The sequence below is a fragment of the Lasioglossum baleicum genome, unplaced genomic scaffold (genome assembly GCF_051020765.1).
Source record: "Lasioglossum baleicum unplaced genomic scaffold, iyLasBale1 scaffold0130, whole genome shotgun sequence".
NCBI classification, from domain to species: domain Eukaryota; kingdom Metazoa; phylum Arthropoda; class Insecta; order Hymenoptera; family Halictidae; genus Lasioglossum; species Lasioglossum baleicum.
The window spans coordinates 25,007-40,276 of NW_027469190.1; the positions used below are offsets into that span (position 1 = coordinate 25,007).

General features: G+C 52.6%; 2 protein-coding genes across 2 annotated transcripts in view; one reads left to right on the top strand and one right to left on the bottom strand.

Annotated features, from left to right (window-relative positions):
- Positions 1 to 15,270, bottom strand: part of LOC143220012 (uncharacterized) — a gene marked incomplete at its 3' end in the record, with an annotated part of 383,990 nt that overhangs the window by 25,000 nt on the left and 343,720 nt on the right. The gene's annotated exons all lie outside the window — the stretch shown is intronic.
- On the top strand, positions 11,044 to 12,260 carry LOC143219997 (histone-lysine N-methyltransferase SETMAR-like). The gene is made up of 3 exons (XM_076445759.1): positions 11,044 to 11,112; positions 11,208 to 11,719; positions 11,909 to 12,260. The coding sequence occupies exons 1-3, from the start codon at positions 11,044 to 11,046 to the stop codon at positions 12,258 to 12,260; spliced, it is 933 nt and encodes a 310-aa protein (XP_076301874.1).

A 15,270-nucleotide genomic window follows, 5' to 3' on the forward strand; every position in this document is an offset into this window, starting at 1 on the left:
TATTTGTATGGAGTTGATAGAAATAGACTTATCTTTTATAATTGTGGGCAGAATGCGGGATTTTATAGGCACTGAGAACAGAGTTGACCGTCGACGGTACATGCATTATGCTGGAGTTTTATAATACTTTTTATGATCCAAAACTATTTTTGTATGTATTTTGCTTAAAAATGTTTCTTAAATATTTTTAAAACATTAAAAAAACATTGTTAAACTCGTATGAGTAAACCATATACATAATAAGAAATTGAAAAAATAAAGTTTGACGTATGGAAAAAAAACCACTATCGACAGGATTCGAACCCCAGAGTATCCGCTCCGTAGTCGGACGCCTTAACCGCGGTGCCAACCGGCGATGTTGTAAGCGTTGCGAACATTCTGGTATATATCGCACAGAATACAATTTTTTCTTTCTCTCAAATCACATTTTTTAGGTAAAATAATTGCTTGTTTCAGTGTAATAACGCTAAAAATTACTTAATATACGCACACGGTAAAGCCAACAAGTGTAACTTTCCTCCTCACAGCAAAAACGTCGAAAAAATTCGGTTTTTATTGTTTTTGACAATGATGCAGCCGAACAAAAAATCTAAAAAAAATTGACAACATTGCCTGTTATAGTACTTTATCAGGGAACCAAACAGCAAAATAGCATGTTTTCATATTTTTGAGAAAAAAATATTTTTCCGATTTTTTTGAGGTTTTTCATTTTTTACGACCACAGTTTGAAACAAAAAAATCTGAAAAAATTCTCAAAAATGCGCCTTGGGATCCAGAATGTGTCACATTTTTTTCAGAATTTTAGAACGCATTTTAGACCGGAAAATGCGCCGAAAACCGCAAAATCTATTTTTCCCTGTAACTACCCTCACGGGCAAGCTAGAGGGCTGAAATTTTACTCAGAGGGGTTTTTCTTGGCAAGCTTTCGAATGGTTCAATAGCCGTTGAAAAAGCTCTAAGGGCAGTTTTGACCATCTTAATCGGCTAGGCCCTTTGTATGTACCCTTTCCTTTTTTCTCTCTAAGCGTTTATTTGTGTTTGTATTTGTTTTGTTTGTGTTGGTGATTTCCTGATATCTGGGACTCTATCTCTATTGTTGCCTTTGGCCGCCTCTTTTTCTTTATAGGCTGCTTTACGTCGTGTTTCAAGGGCCTTACGGTAGGCAGGACATCTGAGACTGCCGTCTCGGTGTCCCTCTGTCGAACAGACCATACATTTCTCCGGGTTCTGGCATTGCGTGGCATTATGCCCCTCTGCTCCACATCGTCTGCATAGCTTCGACCTGTCAGGTCCCTGACAGTTTCTGGTTATGTGACCAAATTCTCGGCATCGGAAGCATTGGGTCACCTCCTCCCTTTCGATGACCCTACACCAGCCCCAGCCTACGCGCAATGTGCGTTTCTCCAGAAGCTTTTCTGCTATCTCTGTAGGTGCGATAAGGGTAGCATTTTGTCTACCAGCAAAAGCTGGGCGGAGTGCTTTGACCATAATGCTATCTGCAGTGGTCTACGGCAGGGCAGCTACTACGGCCTCCTTTATATTATCTACAGTGGCATCACCCTCCAGTTATTTAAGGTGAAGGACCTTATGTAGTGCCCTTTTCGGGCCTGATAGTGCTCTGGCACCCGCTATCCTGGTATTGACAAGGTTGCTGAAGCTTATTGCCTTGGATGGGTCGCCTTTAATATCAACCAAGACATGACCGTTCTTACTTGCCCTCACGCCTGAGACCGAGTAGCCTTCCTTGTCTATGTTGATTTCATTTTTAAGTGTCTTGAGCGTTTCAGCAAAGGTCTTTGTGCCGGCATTTGTAAGGACAGTTTCATGCCCCGGTCGTGATTTTGTGGCTTCTTTTTTATAGCTATCACTATGTATAGTGATATCTATATTGGTGTTTATAAAGATGATTTCCACCATTTTTCTTAGCGTGTTAAGATCCAATGAGTCTAGGGCAATTGCAATCTTCTGCCTTCCGTTCTCTAGGGCTGCGTCCTTTAACTCTTTCAGCGCATCAAATATGTGCTGATGGTTTGAGGGGGTCTCGGTCTTGTCTCTGTCTATCAGGTGGAATATAAATTTTTCACCCAATATTCTCGATCCCGGACTGCCTTTCTTACCCGGGAGGCATGTGGCTACAACCAGGTATACCACCGAGCCTCGGATGGGGGATTGCTCCTTCATATCCTCTTGCCCTTGATACTTCTCAAGGATGACCTTGCTGTTTCCTTTATCCACCTTAAAATCCGCCGGTACAAAGCAGGCTAGGTCGGTGTCTCTAGCACTCATTATGTTGGCGCTGCTCATATGTGTACGATGGTAAGTGTCCTTGATCCATCTTCTCTCTTGAAGAGAGCAGAAGTCTTCGTATTTGATTTCTTTATTTTTCCAGGTTTTCAACTCTTCAGTATCCAGTTCATCTGGGTTTCCTGTTTGAGTGCCGATTGTCTGTGTCTCCGGGGACTTCTTGGTTCGATCTGTTCTGGTAAGTACTTCTTCTGTTTTCCTTGGTTTACCTATACTGGGTGAGAGGTCTCTGGTATATGAATTTTTAATCGCATGTTGCATCCCATTAAAAATTTTAATTGTCCTGGTTATTGCTGATTTAACCTCTAGTCTGATGCCTTCCCGTCCTTTAACTAGTCCGGAAAGGTCTTTCAGTGCATCTGCCAGGTTTTTTATGTTTGAGTTTATGTTGTTATTAGATGTGATATCTGTTTTGTTCGTAATCCTCTTTCTTTTCCTCTGCTGTTCAGGGGATAGGGACTCGTGTTCAAATTCGAAGTCGAGCGTTTCCATCTCTTCCACTACTTCAATAAGGTCAGAGTCTGACCGTGATCGTTGCCTTCCTGTATTAGTAGGTGAGTTTTGCTTGGTCTCTTTAGGAACTTTTATAGTTGTGGAGCTTGTTGGGCTCCTAGCGAGCACCTTTTTAGGGGTGAAAGCTGTGTCTCTGTCTTCTGTAGCCAGTTTGAAGGGAGTGGACGTGTGAGGCATGATTTCGCTTCCTTCGTCCATCCCAGCGAGTTCACGTGAATCGTGGGTATAGTCGGAGATTTCAATAATCTTCTCCGATATATCGACCACAACGTCATCTTTTTCTTCGAGGTCTTCTTGATTTTTTTTTTGTATTTTCTTTATCATTCTTGTTTTTGTTTGTGTTTGTAATGCCTGCCATGGCTAATATATATTTTAGTTTTATGACGGTACGCCCACTATGGGACCCCTACCGCAGTAGAGGTACTATCCCCGCCAGAGATTTGCCCTAGTTAATCAACACTGAAGTCGAGAAGCGACTTGTCAGCTGGCCAAGCCTATCAATGTGGTTTTAATGACTCTAATTGAAGTTTAAACGGGATAGGCCCGCGCCATTCTTATGTTAAAGGTTTATCCTCACCCCTATCGAAGGAAGGCACCGGGTCCGAACCGGATTTTCCCGCAACCTCAGGCTAGACGGTGCGCTGGTTTACCCCCCAGCGCTCAGGGTATGAGGAAATACTCGCCAGGTAATCCTCCATCCCTGCGCCCGATCTCACGACTTCAACCCCCGCATAGGCTCCAGACAGCTGAGGGTAGCGGTTTTCCCACATTGAACATGCACGTGTTACCACGCGCAGAGGTCAGGTACAGACATATCCCTCAGCCCCGGTCGGGAGGCTACTACTCCTCCCTTGTTTAGTCTACGAGGAATATCCACCGTGAGTCGGCCACAGCCCACGCACACACACATGCATACATACACATTCACTCAGTACACCGGCACTGCCCTCTTGCGTGAGAAGCACGCAGTAAAAAGAGCGGGGAGTGCCTGTGTAACCCCCCGCTCCGTTAGCACACACCGCAGTGTGCCCCAGGGACCACCACGTGGAGGTGGAGCAAGAGGATTTAGGATATGGACCACCACCACTGTAGTCATACCCTCCAATAGATCAGAGTCACCATTGGAGAGCCCCATATCCCTAGGTCCCCGAGCGGGGGGAACCTTTTTTTTTTTTTTTTATCGTGTGGAAATGCGTTACGCATACCCCGACCCCCCTGGGGGGGAGCCGGGGTTATGTGGGGCTCCCTCGAGGAGGGGGTCGCCGAGCCAACAAGGCTCGCCGATCCCCTCCCCCAGAGTACCCACTAAAACCACACGCCCGCCCTAAGCTACATGGGAAGTGCCTGGATCACGCGAGTATTCAACAGGACACTTCCCAGCTCACATGCATCCCGAGGGGAGGGGTTAGCTCCCCCCATGCCTGCTCTAACCGGACCCCGGGCGGAGGGACCCGCCCGGTGTCCCCATCCCTGGAGCCTTCGGATTGGGCTTCCCGAGCCCCAGCTCGGTCCACCCACAGCTCCCGGAGCCTTTCTGCCCTGCTCGAGCGGTGGACCCGAGGGTCCTCGCCCGGCCAAGGCAGGAAGGCGCCGACACCGGTAAGAAAGGGTCGTCGGAGGCGCATCCGACGCCCCGACCCTCCCCACCCCACCCCCCACGCGCCCTCCCCCGGAACTAGCGTCCGGGGGGTGGCCGGCACCCCTCCACTATCGTCTCGGGGTGCCGGGCCAACTCGGGGGGAGATTTACTCCCCCCCGGGGACCGGGGTCAGCTCACGCCCCCGGCCCCTCCATCCGCCGCTCCCCTACGAGGGGGCACACGACGGCGCGGGGCGCGAACACCCCGCACCGCTAACGGAACCCCAGCCCCCCGGGAGGGGGAGGCATAAGTTGACGCGGGGAGGGGAACACTCCCCGCGCCCTCCCCCCAGTCCCCGTCACCCCACTCGGGGGACCCGCTGCGTCGGGGGGTGGACGTCCCCCGCGCCGCTACAACTAACCCCGACGCCCTCCCACCTCTCCCTGAGGGGGCGGACGTCGCACGACGGCGTGGGGGACGTCCCCGCGCCATCCTCCTCCTCGCGGAGCCCGGGTCTCTTTCCCGGGCCCGCTCGGCCTCCTCCTTCTGGGACATTACTGTCTCGCAGAAGGAGGCGACCCCTTTCCACGACCTCTGGCTCCCGGTCAAGTGGTCGAACAAGACCGGGAGCGAGAGGTCCCACCCTTCCACCGCGGCTCTGAGGACACGGCGCGGTCCGGCCCAAGCCGGGCACTCCTCGAGTGTATGTTGCGCCGTGTCCACCTCCTCGCCGCAGTGGTGGCACTGCGCCGCTGGCTCCCGCCCCATCCTTACCAGATACTCACCGAAACAGCCGTGTCCGGTGAGCACCTGCGTGAGGCGGAAGGTCAACCCCACTCGCCTCCCGCACCATGTATCGAACATGGGCAGGAGGGCCCGAACTGTCGGACGCGTCGAGGACGCAAGCAGGCGTCTCCATCGCCCGAACACGTCCGCACGGGCCTGGCGTCTCCGCACTTGGAACTGCTCCTCCTCCGCGGCCGTCAGCTCCTCCCCAGGGGGGCGGCGGGATTCGCAGGCGATCCGGTATACGATCGCCCGCTCCGCCGCCACCAGATGGAAGGGAGGAACCACGGCCAGGAGGCCCGCCACCTCTGTCGAGACGGTGCGGTATCCCCGTATGGCCCGCAGGGACAGCCGACGCCGCACTCTCTCCAAGTTGCGCGACGCTGCGTCGGCTGGCCTCAAGCGAGCGGTGCCACACGGGTGCCCCATACAGGGCAATGCTCCGCACCACTCCTATGTAGAGGCGGCGTACACTCAACTGCGGCCCCCCGATATTGGGCAGCAACCGCGAAAGCGCGGTCGCTGTCTTTTCGAGTCGGGGGGCCAGGAGTTCGAAATGCTCTTCGAAACGCCAGCGACTGTCGATGGTCAGGCCCAGATACTTCATGGTGGGCCCGACCTCGACGAGGGTATCCACGACCCGGATCCGGAATCCTTGGGGCGGCCGCCGCGTCCGAGATGGTTGGTACAACCATATGGCCTCGGTCTTTGCGGCGGCCACGACAAGCCCCATCCCCCGGATCCGTCGAGCGGGGGGAACCTAACCTAACCTAACCTAACCTTTTTTTTTAACGTACGAAAAACGCTTTACGCGTACCCCGCCCTCCTGGGGGAGAGACAGGGTTATGTGGGACTCGTCTGTTCCAGAAGGGACCAGACCTACCCACTAAAAAACCTACGGTGACCTCCCTGAGCTAAGTTGGAGGTGGTCGGGATCTCGATAACGAATGCGACCGACCATCTCCAGCCCCGGCTTAAAGCCCCTGTCCCGGGGGGGAGTGAAGCTCCCCCCAATCAAAACCTAAACCATTTGGACCCCGTGCGGGTCAACCACACGGTGTCCCCCATCCCTGGGGTCGCTCGGCTGGGTGCCCCGAGCCCCAGCTCGAGACACAATCTCGCAGAAGGAGGCAAACGCTGCTCTTGACCTCTCGCTGCCGATCATGTGGTCGACCACGACCGGCAACGAGAGGTCCATCCCGATAACGCCCCTTAGGTCTCTGCGCGGCGCCGACCACGCTGGACATTCCTCCAGCGTATGCCGCGCAGAGTCCTGGGCCTCCTCGCAGTGGTGGCACTGCGGCGTCGGTTCCTTCCCGATGCGACACAGATACTCCCCGAAGCATCCGTGCCCGGAGAGCACCTGCGTCACAGGGTAGGTGAGCCTTACCCGACTCCTGCACCATTCCTCCAGAACGGGCAGGAGTGCCCGGACAATTGGCCGGCCCGAGTCGACGGAAGAGATTTCCTCCCGCCATCGGACCAGGATGTCCTGTCGGGCCTGGCGCCTCAGCACTTCGACCTCCTCCCCCTCGGGGCATAACTCCCCACGGCGGATGGAGCAAGCAATTTGGTAAGTAGTTGCCCGCTCCACCGCCATGAGATGCAGGGGAGTCATGCCCGCGAGGAGGCCCCCCGCCTCCTCAAGGATGTTATCCGGGAATACCTGAGGGACAGGTGGTTTGAGTATCCGGGCCGGGACGGTAGCATTCAAAGGTAGGAAATGCGCCGCGGAGTGCCACAGGGGTCGATCCTCGGACCGCTCCTGTGGCTACTCGCGTTTGACGCGGTGCTGCGGGCTAACCTTCCCCTCGGCGTCCACCTGATCTGCTATGCAGATGATACATTGGTGGTCGTCGAGGGGTTGACGTGGACATGGAGGTGGACCCTCCTCCACCCCCAAAGCCACCCGAACCTGAGGTGGCCGAGCCGGGAGCGTCAACTGCACAATAATGCCCAGGACGATCCCGGTCGTGCAGGCCAACCTGAACTACTCCCGCCAGGCCCAAGACTTGTTTGTCCATGGCCTGGCGGAGAGACAGGTCGGGTTGGCCGTTGTCACGGAGCCCTACGCCGTCCCCGACTCTTCCCCTTGGGTAGGGGACGAGGGGGGTTCCGTGGCAATCTGGGCCCGTAAGGGCGGGAATTTCCCCCCCGGCTCCGTGGTCGAACGGGGCCGAGGGGTTGTGCTCTATAAGTGGGGAAGGTTGCTAGTCGCGGGTTGCTACATATCGCCCAACTGCAGCCTCGCCGAGTTCGAGTGGTATTTGGACCGGCTAAGGGTGATGATCACTCCTCACCTAGCCGGTCCAATGCTGGTCTTGGGGGACTTCAACGCGAAGTCCACTGTTTGGGGAAACCCCAGGACCACCTCTCGTGGCGAGGCCCTTGAAGTCTGGGCGGGGGGCATGGAGCTCCGGTTGGTGAACCGGGGCTCCGTACCCACGTGCGTGCGGTGGAACGGGTGGTCCATAGTCGATTTGACTTGGGCCACCCCCGTTGCCGTACGCCGTGTATCCGCCTGGCGGGTGGCCACGGACTGGGAGTCGCTCTCCGACCACCTCCATATCACCATGGAGGTGGAGGCCACCCAGCAACAGGCGGATGTGCCCCCCCGTAGTAGTAGCACCCACGCAGCGCCCGTGAAATGGGCGCTGCAGCGACTGGACGAGGACGTCCTGAGAGCCACAGCTCTCGCCTATTCCTGGGTCGAACCCAGGGAGCGCGGAACTGACGAGGGGGTGTCATGGTTACGGGGCATCATGAAGTCGATTTGCGACGCTTCGATGCCCCGGGCCGGTAGGCACCCCCTGAAAAAGTCAGCGTACTGGTGGTCGGGCCAAATTGCGGACGTGAGGGACACGTGCGTCCGCGCCCCACGCCAGTACACCCGCGCACGTCGACGCCATCGAGTTGGAGGCGTCGACGAGGCGAGAGTGGCCGCCCTTTATTCAGAGTATAGGGCGGCCCGTATGGCTCTGCAGCGTGCAATTGCCGCTGCAAAGGCCGCGGCCTGGGATGAGCTCCTCGGATCCCTGCAAAGGGATCCATGGGGGCGCGCCTACAAAGCGGTACTGAACATGCTCCGCCCGTGGGCGCCCCCCATTACAGAGGAGTTGGACCCCGAGTTTCTGGGGCAGGTGCTCAGTACACTCTTCCCTCCCCAGGAGGGAACGAGAGAGAACCCGCCCCCTTCGGTCCATGCCATCATCTCCAACCGTATGGCCTCGATTGTGGCCTTCAGCCCCTTCACCGTCTCCCGCAGAGACTCATTCTGCCTGAGCAGAGTTTGCACTCTGGCATCCGAGTCCCGCGGGGGATGGGAGGGGGCGGCAACAGGCAGGGCGGCGCTGGGGGCGCGTCGGGTCTTTCCCCCCCTCTCCACTATCTCTGGTAGCGCCGCCTCGGCATACCGAGCGGGCCATTTCAGGTCGCGCACGTATGTGCCCTTCAGGTTGCCGCTTTTTAGGGCTGTCCTCTCCACGAGGCGGACTTTCTCCAGGAACTCCTGAATAATGTCGCCCGTGGAGAGGCCGCTGATCGTCGTGGCCATCACTTCCACAGACGGGGTAGAGTCCTTCTTTCTCGATGTGGTGGAGGGGTTTCCGGACTTCTTCCCGGTTTTCCGGCTCCCCGTGCCCTGTTCCTCCTCCGAATCCGAGAGGTCCCGCCTGCTCCGTTTGTTGGACCTCCCAGACCCCGACGCCCCATCGGAGCCCTCCCACGGCGTTAAGTGGACGCCTCCCGTCCACGGCAGGTCGAGCTCGGGAATCTCGGTGTCGTCGGAGGCATCGTCAATGACGATTAATTGCCCCGCGCCACCTTTCTTCCCGCCGGTCCCTGCAGTCCTAGACGATAGTCGGGTTACTAGGCCCACCACTACCGTCGAGCTCCCTGCTCCTTCCACGTCTACGTCCAGAGATGGGGTGGCAATGGCAGATGCCACACCCATCTCTGGGACCTCCCCCATGCTTGAGGCATGAGGGGCAACTCCGCTCACGGAGGCATCGCTTGTCGCCATTACTTCTCGGGTGGCCAAGGGGTCCACCAACCCGAGCTCGCGATTGCCGGATGACGACGCCGGGGACGCTCGCGCGACAACGTCCCCACCGCCGGTACTGGGGTATCCCTCCCCTGCACCGTAAACCAAATCTGAAGGGAACTTAGGGGTAGCCATTATGAAAAAATTCTCCCACGTGCCCTTCCGTCGTCATATGTAAAGCCGGCCCTGGGGTGCACTGCGTTCGTTTTTGTACTGCCATACAGAGATCCGTCAGTGCACCCACTCACCCCTCGCTCCGTTAGCACACGACACTGGTATACATCAGTGCCGTGCCCCAGGGTCCACCACGAGGAGGTGGAGCGAGAGGATTTAGCTCTGTGACAACCCTCAAATAGAGAGTACGGACCGACAGTGGATCAGAGTCTCCACTGTAGGCGCCACAGAGCCTAGGACCCCAACCTAACCTAACCTAACCTAACCTTTTTTTTTATTAAGAAATTTTCCTTATTTATTGGAGAAGTCTCCACCTAAACCACAACAATCCTAAAACTACAAAAATTCGTCGACACTTCTTACACACGCACGCTAATATTGTCTTAAACGCTCGCACTACAGTAATTATGCTTAACTATTCCAATAACCCCCACTCTCGCACGTACGGGATTCACTTTCCACTTTTACTCTCCGGTTCACCTACTCGTAAAAGTCTAGCGCACCCTAATACCGCAAAAAAAAACTGAATTTAAAGGAGTCTGGAGACTTCCTCCACGAGCTATTTAGCTCTTATCAAAAGTTTCCGGACACGAAAAAATTTTGAATTTTCTTAAAAATTTCACTGCCCGAAGAGTGCGGAGCTCTTGGAGGTCCGACCCTCCAAATCGGGGTCTCTAATTCCTTATTTTTATTCGTCCGGAATCTTCCGAAACGACTCGTTTCCTAAGTCTCCGGACACTTTCCACAGTGAACCCCTAGGACTTGTCCGGAGACTTCTGACACGAACCCCTTGCAGAATTATCCGGATTCCGCGTTAAACACCCTGGTACGCCACGACACAGCCGCGGACGGACCACACACACTCAGCAGAACGGCACCAACAAACATTCACCGCATCCAATCACTAGAAAAGATCGCTGATCGCTAGACAGTAAATAACTAAATAACCTACACGCGGTTCCCTAAAAACGTAGATAAATTTCAAAAATTATGATTAAGATTAAGTCCTAACACTAGCCACCACCTAAGTATATTAAACTAAACAATTTTCATGAAAAGTCCTAACTTTCTCTAAACTATCCTGTCTAGCACTGTCGCTTCACCAAGTTTCCACCCCTAAAGCCAACACCGTTCTGGTTCGTATCGGGTTCCTCCACTTGCTTTATGGATCGAGCTCTCTCCCCTTCCCCTGTACTGTTCTTTGTCTCCTTTCTCGAACTTGGCTCCGTTTCACCGTACACTTTTGAAATTTGTCAGTTGTGACCTGTGTGTTTATACCTTTCCGCATTCTCACTTGACCTCCACGCACTCGTTTCCTCGCAGAGGTATTTACTTTTCTTTTAAACCTCTAGAATCACTAGTAATAAACAAACGAACAAGCCTCTGCGAAGAGACGTCACGTTCACATTGTTCGGTCACCTTTTGTTTCATAGTCACGCTGTTTAGTACCGGTCACTTCGCCGCCTTGTAACAATTCAGTATATTTACAGTACGAAGCGCCCTATATCAACTAACGCTTTCTTACACGCTTCTTCTTCTCTCCTCTTTCATCCATTCTTACATATGTTTTACATTATTATCTACTTACATGTACATGTCCTAATAATCTTTATTTTCTCCTTTTTCAGACTCTAACTACCTTATTATGGCTGAGGAGATGCCTTCCACTTCGTCCGGATCGAGACGATCCTCTCCAGGCCCTTCCTCGCCGCAGGTACTTCTTTCTCTTTTTTATATTAACTGCCTATATTATATTTCATCACGTTACTGGAATTGATTTCCTTTCTTTCTTTTTCTGTCCTGTAATAGGATTCATCTAGTGGCCTATCCAGAGAGAGGGTACGCGCCATAGTCCATACGATGTATGCTACAGGGGAGGAGCCTAAGGTCGCCCTGCAGAAAATCACCCGCGCCTATGGGGAGGTCATATCACGCTCCCAGCTCTATTGTTTGTACGCGCAGTATCGTGCCGGTCGTAACGACATTGGGGACCGCCCCCGGAGTGGCCGACCGCCTGTGCACCAACTTGATGCCAGCTTTCTAATCGCCCAAATCCAGCAAGCCCCCCAGCTCACTTTGGTTGAGCTTGCGGAGCGTGTCGGTGTAAGCACCACTACAATAATGCGTCGCCTACGGGAGTTGAACTTTCGTAGGAACCGCGCCTCAGGGTACGAGTATATACTCACTATCGAGCGACTTGAAGCTCGGGTCGAGTCCTGTGTGGAGTTGCTACTCCGCAACGAGGACGACCCTTCTTTTCTTCAACGCATTATAACTTGCGATGATCTCTGGCTCATTTACGAGGGACACAACCCCCTCCGGTATTGGCGCCCTCGTCCGCCTCAGGCGGACCTCCCGCCCCCAGCACCTCGCCCCGCTCCCCTTCGTCAGAAGATCAGCGTGTGGTGGTGTAGCGCGGGGGTCTTACGCTGTCATCGATTCCCACCCGATTCTTTCTTAACGGGCGCCGTACATGCAACCCTACTTGATCACGCCCTTGATGCTTTTAGAATGCTATGTCCCAACAGTGGCCCACCTATGTTATTACAGGATGGGGCTACCCTTCATACTTCTGATGTTGCACAGGAGAGATACGAGGAGAGGGGTATCGAAGTGTTAACACATCCGCCCCGTTCTCCAGATCTCTCCCCTACCGACTTCTATCTTTTTTCTCAGTATCGCCGTTATCGTCGTACTCAGATTCACATGAGAGATCAGGGGGTCGACGATATCTGTGACCACTTTATGCGATATATCAGGGGTCAACCCCGATCATTCTATTCTCGAGGCATTCTCGAAGAGTTACCCGCCCGCTGGGAGGCTTGCATCTCCCTTGAAGGGGCCCCCATACCTCTTGATTAACTTTGTACTTTCTCTTCTGTATTCACATACTTTATATCTACTTTCGTCTGTATTCTTTGCTGCACTAAATAAAATAGTTGCCTTCTATTTGAATTTATTTTATTTTAACCTTTACTTTAAGAGTAAATTTCCTGCTCCTCCCTAAGCGTTCCCTAAAACCTTCAGTTCTATGGTTATCCTCTCCACATCACTCCCTATCCTTGCGTCTAATTCTCATTTCAGGTTCATCATTTGGTAAGAATTCTATCTTATGAGGGTGCATGTACCCGCCTGCATATTCTCATATGCATACGCGTACATGCCTCCCCATTTACTACTAATGAATTTTTCTTTTTCTTTTTCTTTGTTTCAGGTTCCCTTGGACTACGACCTACGCCCTCTCTCTCTCTCTTTCTTTTCTCTCTTTCTCTGACGTCCCTTCTTTACTGCCTCTTCCTTCTAGTACCCTACCCTGGCGAGACAATGCTCTGCTCGTATTACAATATAACCTATTATTCGCTTCAACGTCTATACTCTATACTTGTTATAAACTACTAGTAGCCGTGCGAGAGTGAGTTTGCGTTATTTTACTTATTTTTACAAGGATTCAACTTTCCATTTCTTAATATACGCCTGAAACGATTCTTTGCTGAAATCTACTTCGGTTTACTTCTTTCTTCTCTAGCTGAGCAGTCCGCATCCATCCTCACACGCCGTCTCCTTGCATCCAGAGGGGTCGGGGGCGGAGAGGAGAAGAGATCCCCCGATCACCCACGCCTCCCCGGTGTTGGTTCTGAATTCTGCTTGTCCTCCGGCCGACCTGGACCCGCTGTTGAAGCTTCTCACACAGGATAGGCTGGAATCTCGCTTCCTCTCTCCCCTTCCCCGGAGACGATGGCCAAATGGGGGTTCCCCCTCCGTCCCGACCCCTCCTTCAACTCGGAAATCTACGGCGGAAAGAACAGAGTATGTGACTGCTCGAAATTGAATCTCTAAAGTAACCTATTGTCTATACTTAACTTATCACTACTCGTGATCGGATTCCCTACTCCTCCTCTCTCTTCTTCTCTCTTCTACTTCCTTTTTGGTCAAGATGGCCTTAAAAAATCCTTTGACCGCCCTCCAGCCGCTCTCACTACGAAGCATTTCCTCTACTAACTTCTTCATTGATAATACACCCTCTTCCAGCCCCAGTTTTTCTATCAGGCTACTTCTCTCGACGTCCCATTGGTCGCAATCGATGAAGGTGTGCTCTGGGTCGTCCTCCACCTCTGGGTGATGCCAGCAAGCCGGGTTCTGGGCCTTCCCTATCCTATGTCTGAAGGTATTGAATACCCCATGTCCGGTTAGTGCCTGTGTTACATAAAAATCAAGGTCACCATGCTTTCTATTAATCCACCCTTCTATGTCTGGAATTAGTTGATAGGTTTTCCTTCCTACGGTGGCCGCTTCCCATTTAGCCTGCCACTTTCCCATCGTCCTTTGCTTTGCAATTTTCCTTATCTCGTTCTTGATTGTTTTTGTCCTCCCTTCTTCATCGTCTCCTGCTACCACAGATCTTTCCATTTGGCCTAAGTCCGGAAGATCCTCTATCGTTTCTTCCTCGAATTCTTCGTCTTCCTCTTCCTCCCTGAAGGACCCTTGTCTACTCCTTGTCCCAGTGTACCTAGTTCTATTCCCTCCCATCTCCTCGTGCTGGAAATTTAGAAAGTAATTCTCCCATTCAAAAATTACCCTTCTTTCGTCTGCCTTTACGTCCCATGGAGGTATTCCCGTCAGTACACATAGGGTGTCCACTGGAACCGTTTTATAGGCCGCTGCGATTCTAGCAAGTCCCATTCTCTGCGTCCTTCTTAGCGCGTTCGTTGTGAACACTTTGTTTGCCGTTGCGCTCCAAATCGGTGCCCCATATAGGACGGTCGCCTCCATTGTCAGATAAAACAATTTCCTAGCTTTCTGGGACGTCTTCATTTGGTTTGTCATCAATCTGCTCAATGCCGCCATCGTTTTAATTGCCTTGTTTGTTGCCGTCTCCATGTGCTTAATAAAGAGTCTCTGGTTGTCAAAAATTACTCCTAGATATTTCAATGTTTTCTCCGGATTTATCTCCGCATTACCAACCCTGAAACAGAAGCCCTCAGGTAGTTCCTTACGGTTTGCCATCATGACCTCGGTTTTTTGTTCCGCCAGGTCTAGCCCTGCTGATGCCATCCAGTTTTTTGTGTCCTCTATAATGTCTTCTAAATTCCTTTTTAATTTCAACAGATTTCTGCTCTGGGCCATGATGACCACATCGTCCGCAAACGCTCTTCTGATACACAGCGGAGGAAGTGGTCTTTTCAGCAGCCCATCGTAAACCATATTCCAGAGCAGTGGCCCTAAAACTGACCCCTGTGGAACCCCCCTCCGCATTACAGTGCTCACCTGCCCTTCGGTAGACTGGTACGTTACTACCCTGCCCCTGAAGTAGTCCCGAATTAGTGCCTTTAGGTACATTGGCATTCTTCTTTCCTCCATTTCCTCTAAGATTTTCTGCCAGTCGAGGGAGTTAAACGCGTTTTTAACGTCTAATGCCGCTACAGCTGCGTACCTGAAATGTTTGGAAGCCTCATCTATTTGTTTCTTGAGGAAATCCATAGCGTGGACAGTAGACTTTCCTTTACAAAAGCCATACTGCTCCAGTCTATATGGGGTTGTTCCCATGTGGTCCAGCATTCTTCCTTTCAGGACATACTCCAGGAGCTTGGCAGCCGCATCTATAATACAAATTGGGCGGTAAGCGGAGGGGGAAGCTGGGTCCTTACCTTGCTTTCTTAAAAGGATGGTTCTCGCTCTTTTCCACTGCTCTGGAATGTTGCTGCTCTTCATAATTCCGTTAAACATTGCTGCGAAGCAATCAGGTCTCACTGTCAGGATCGCGTTGATTGCTTCCGGCGGCATTCCATCCGTACCAGCCGCCTTTCCAGCCTTTAACAGCTTCCCTGCCTTCTGAATTTCAATCGTGGTAATCTTCGGGAAGTCCTCCTCCGAG